Below are 4,918 nucleotides of genomic sequence, written 5' to 3'. Positions count from 1 at the left end.
CATTATGTTTCCTGTTTTATTTTGAAGAGGTCTTGTGTTTCTATGTTCAGTGTGTTTAGTTTTACACTTCCCCTGTGACTTCGTTGTGTTCATGTGTGTCAGCTGTTTTCCCCATGTGTTCCCACTTCCCTCATTAGCCTCTTGTGTGTATTTAGTCCGTGTGTTTTCAGTCATTCCTTGTCAGGTCGACTGCTAGTCCACATCGTGTCACCGGGTAGCCACGCCAGTTCTCCATGTTTAAGGGTTTTTCATGTTTCATTTCAGTTCACCCAGTTCAGGTTATTATTTAGTTCACCCATGCCCTTCGTTTGTATTTATTTTGCCAGCGATAATAAACTGCTCGTTTTCTGTTAATCCACATCACATTTCACATTGTGTTTCGGTCTGCATTCAAGTCCTTTTTCACAACATATACAGTCTGCCTCAGCCAGACTGTGACAGATACAAAGTCACTGTACAGGCTATATACGCTGTGAATGGGTTTAACAAGAATGGCAGGTGGTCGTTTTTTGTAGTAATTTTTTTCTATGCAAAATAAAAGCAAAGGAGCAAAATTACCCCAAAATTATTTTATTATACAAATTTAAAGTCACATGTTGAATAAAAACCCTTAATCAGTACAAAAATACTTTAGAAAAAAGGAAAACTCTGAATTAAAGCGTTAAAAAAAATTGTTTTACAGATTCAAGCAAGTCCTAATACCTTTGTGGAGGATATACATATTTGGTGTATTATATTTAATAAAAATACATGAATTAGACCCTGAATAAATGTTAGCCACAGAAATTTACCTGTCATGCTGTCATGGTGCACATAGTCAGTGACCCAAACCCATTATGTTTATAGCTGTTCTAGAGTTCTTAATAGAAATGTAAATCCATGCGTAAATATAGAAGTAAAATAAAAAAGCTCTTAATACTACTTTAATCCAAGAAAATACTTACCCCTAAAAAATAACAAAGTAAAACTAGCTTATAAGATATTGTAGAATTATTGTATAAATTCAAGCAGGAAGCATCATTACACCTATGACAACTGTAAAAGAGGTACTGTATATTCATTTAAATTTATATGTAGTAAAAAATGCTATTTTTTCCTCCCAGTGAAAAACACAAATGAGAATTTGGAATGCTGATAATATGATGATAATCTTTATGGATAAAAGTACTGCACCACCTACACATTACACTTACAGAAAAGCCATGCCATGTAGCTCCTAGGACACAGCTTTTGTGCTGATGTTAATGCCAGAGGAACTTTGTCGTTCTGTACCACTTTGTCCTTTTAGCTTAGAGTTGAATATAGCAATGATGGCAGTGAATTTCAACACAATTTAATAAAAACAAAAAAACAAGCTTATTTGAGATCTTTGATCTGTCAAGCTGGTCTTTTTGTGTTAAAACAATTTGCTGTACTAAAAATGATCCACCATATAAAACCATGCAGTAAACAAGCTACTCTACATATTTTTGAAATAAAAAAATTTAAAGTTGCTCTTAAAGTTTGGATTTTTTAAAAATATGGTCATTTGCTCCATTATCGTGGACATGCAGTGAAGCTCGCCCTTTCTTTTGCTGTCACCTCTGCCATCACTGGAAGATCATCTGCTGGGCGGGAGCTGGTCTTAAGACGCTGGAAAAAGGCATTAAGATTGTCAATGAATATCACCAGGGGCATAATTTCCAGGGGGTTAGGGGGGTTATTACCCTCCAATAATCAGACCCGACCAATATAACCTCTCCAATACAATTATGAATGACCTTTCATAGATAGGCTGTTGATTTTCTTTACTCATTTCAGGTATTACCAGCAAAATAGTTGCATGTTTAATCATCTGGGAATTTACCCAGATTTATTTATTTATTTATTTATTTAGAGAGAGATCTTGACCCCTCCAATGTTCAGAACAAAGTTACGCCGATGAACATCACAGTTAGTTATTCAAATACAAAGCTGCCACTAGTAACATCACTGACCTGCCAGAGACTCCCTCTACCTTTGGCCAGTTTGTAGATCATAGTGACTGGGATCATAGAAAGAGACGACATGGCGAGGAACCAGCCAATCCAGTAAGCCCACCAAGGATACACGTAGGTGTTGTTGAATTTCAGTGGTGTGTAACTTATCAGCAAAAACACAAGGGTTCCCTTTAAAGGAAATCATCGTCAATAATAATCAGTGAAAGATGGAAATTATACAATATCGATAAATAGGGATGGGTATCGTTTAGGTTTTATCCGATACCGGTGCCAAATCGGTACTTTTGAAACGGTGCCGGTGCTTAAACGGTGCTCGAACCGGTGCTTAAAGAATGGAGAACACAAACTTTGTCCAAAAACCTCTCATGTTCAGCTGGTTTTTTTTGTAAAAAGATAACAATGTGTGCCTTTTCTGCAGCTATGTGGCATATATGGTATCACTCTTGGCTGGAAGCAGTGCTTAATCAATGGAAAAAACACAAACTTTGTCCGAAAACCTCTCATGTTTAACTGTTTTCCACTTTTTCTTTGGTCATTTTAGACTTTTTGGCCAGGGTGAAGGGAGTATCTGCCAAACAAGAGGACAGCCGCATGTAGCTATGATGATGTTTGCTAGTTCACCTTACATGCATTAATGTAATAACGTGGTTAGCCTACTCAACGTAAATTACACACTAACAACATTAAGCTACTCACGCAGAGAAGAACGGCTGCTGCATCATCATCCTCATCATTTCTGCTACACTGGCAGGGCTAGGGGCCAGGACTCTCCTCTTCGGGTTTTGGGGGGATGTTGCTCCGGGTCCGATAACTGGCAACCCACCCGACGTGCACGGTGTGAGGTCTCGCAGCAAGCTATCAAATACGGCGCATTTCTCGGCTTTTAAAAAAAACGCTATGCGTCGCCAGCTGTTTAATCGGATTCTTGGTGTTACCTCCTTTGACAGTATCACAGTATCACCTTAAAGCACTTGTTGCAGGCTGCTGAGTTTGCATATTTTGCTGTGAAGTACAGCCAGACTTTTGACCGCTTCGCCTTGGGCATTTTTAATCTGTAGCTCTGCTCTAACAGAACGTACGTACCTGGCCCCGCCTACTATCCTCAGAAACGTAAAATGATTGGCTAGAAGTGTATCACAGCTCAGGAAAAAAAAGCACCGAAATGTGCGCTGCTTTTCGGTCTGGTTACTACCGTTTATGTCCGGTACCCATCCCTATCGATAAACTATTTAGTCAGACTGCTTCAGATGCTTACACTGCAAATAAGAGGAGTGGCATACAGCCAGCAGTACTTGATTAGTGACAGAGGTTTGTAACCAATCATGTCCTCAATGTTGTCACAGAAGCGTTGAGCACCTAGGACAGAAGTATTTATTTAATTATTGTAAACAAAAAAGAAGCTAGGGCTATTTTTACCTGGGTTAGCATGCTCACAGTTGCTGCTAATTTCCAATTTGCAGTAACTATAAGCGCAACAATGCGTACTCTTTCCTGCACAAGGAGCTTGCTGTTGCTGCCTCCTCCACTTACATGTCTTTCCATGTCTGCACATTGAAGGGTGTGAACCTCCATTTCTCTTTGGTTTCCATATTTATATATAAACAATTGTACCACTGACATTTATAACATACCATAGATCCATCCAATAATCACTGACTGGAAAATTGCCATCAGAAGAAGAGTGGGCCCACTGCATACATAGTGATCAAAGATCTGCAGAATGTATGCGCCAGCCTAAAATGAAAGCAGCGAATACAGTGGATTTGATTTATTTAAAAAAAAGTATTACTGCAAACAACTCAAAATCCTGTTGATTTAATGGAAACAAAAACACATTTTAGGAGTGTACCTACTGTGTATTTTGTGTCATTTGACCATGCTGGAAAAATTTTTTACACAGTATACTGATTACATTTGACCAACAATAAATGTGCTTCTGACAGCTCACCTCTGACACTAATAACAGACCAAACATATAGCAGAGCGCACAGATCAGCATCAGATAAAGCTCTCTGCGGTATCCTTTTCGTATCTGGGCTGGGTACACATCTGTTAACGAGGTCATGATGCTCTCGAGACCTGCAAACTGGAGAGTAACACAAAGACAGGTTAGTGTCAAGATAAGTTAAGCAAGAGATTTTTTACAAGACATAGGAAAGACTGAAGCTGACCTGGCCATCTATTCCCAGTAAGATGATCATGGTGAAAAAGCACACAGACCAGACCTGAGGCCATGGCAGCAGGGTCACAGCTTGTGGGTAAACTATGAAGACAAGTCCTGGACCTACAGAGTGAAACCAAGAACAAGTAAATCATGTCAGAGTGCCACAGTGTTTTCGGTTTACGGAGAAATGTTTAATGCATTTTAACATTTAGAAGGTTCCAGGCTTAATAATTGTCATGAGGAAAAAGATTATTTTTCAATTAACAATCCGTAACTTTAGAGAAAAAAAAACACATGCCAGTCTGAAATCTAACCAAGCAGGTGTGCAGCCTCACCTGATTCAGCAACTGTAGCAATGTCCACACCCTGTTTTTGTGACATGTAGCCCAAAACGGAGAAGATCGCAAAGCCCGATACGAAGCTGGTCCCACTGTTCAACAAGCAAAGATAGAAGGAGTCTCTGCAAATCAGAAACAAAGCTTGCTGTCTTTATTTGTGAATCGGTAACGTACAACAAGGACTGACACTGTGATAACAAGAAATTACTAAAACCTCCAAAAATGTCTCTCTCTGTGTGTGTGTGTGTGTGTGTGTGTGTGTCTTCTGTTCTTTGCCTATCCTGATGCACACTTATGTTTGGGGTTTTGTGTGTGTGTGTGTTTGGGGTGTGTGTCATATTTATGGAAGTTGTGCTGATGTGAATTTAATTCTTCTTCATGCTGTATCTCACATTTTGTGTTGTTCCTGCATTATCACAACAGTGTTGGTCAGTGCT

General features: G+C 39.2%; 1 protein-coding gene across 1 annotated transcript in view; it reads right to left on the bottom strand.

Moving 5' to 3' along the window:
- Nucleotides 1-1,501: 1,501 nt before the first annotated feature.
- LOC102202068 (sodium- and chloride-dependent GABA transporter 3-like) overlaps nucleotides 1,502-4,918 on the bottom strand; it is an 11,576-nt gene continuing 8,159 nt past the window's right edge. Inside the window, exons 6-13 of the mRNA XM_005724760.1 lie at nucleotides 4,874-4,887; nucleotides 4,479-4,603; nucleotides 4,151-4,263; nucleotides 3,928-4,065; nucleotides 3,611-3,713; nucleotides 3,235-3,335; nucleotides 1,977-2,147; nucleotides 1,502-1,632 (exon numbers count right to left, since the gene is read on the bottom strand). Of these exons, the coding sequence (XP_005724817.1) occupies nucleotides 1,537-1,632; nucleotides 1,977-2,147; nucleotides 3,235-3,335; nucleotides 3,611-3,713; nucleotides 3,928-4,065; nucleotides 4,151-4,263; nucleotides 4,479-4,603; nucleotides 4,874-4,887 (861 nt within the window). The 3' untranslated portion in view covers nucleotides 1,502-1,536. The remainder of the gene's footprint in view (nucleotides 1,633-1,976; nucleotides 2,148-3,234; nucleotides 3,336-3,610; nucleotides 3,714-3,927; nucleotides 4,066-4,150; nucleotides 4,264-4,478; nucleotides 4,604-4,873; nucleotides 4,888-4,918) is intronic.

The sequence above is a fragment of the Pundamilia nyererei genome, unplaced genomic scaffold, assembly GCF_000239375.1.
Source record: "Pundamilia nyererei isolate P.nyererei 1_Seehausen unplaced genomic scaffold, PunNye1.0 scaffold00012, whole genome shotgun sequence".
In the NCBI taxonomy this organism is placed as follows: domain Eukaryota; kingdom Metazoa; phylum Chordata; class Actinopteri; order Cichliformes; family Cichlidae; genus Pundamilia; species Pundamilia nyererei.
This window is presented reverse-complemented; position numbering and strand designations above follow the sequence as displayed.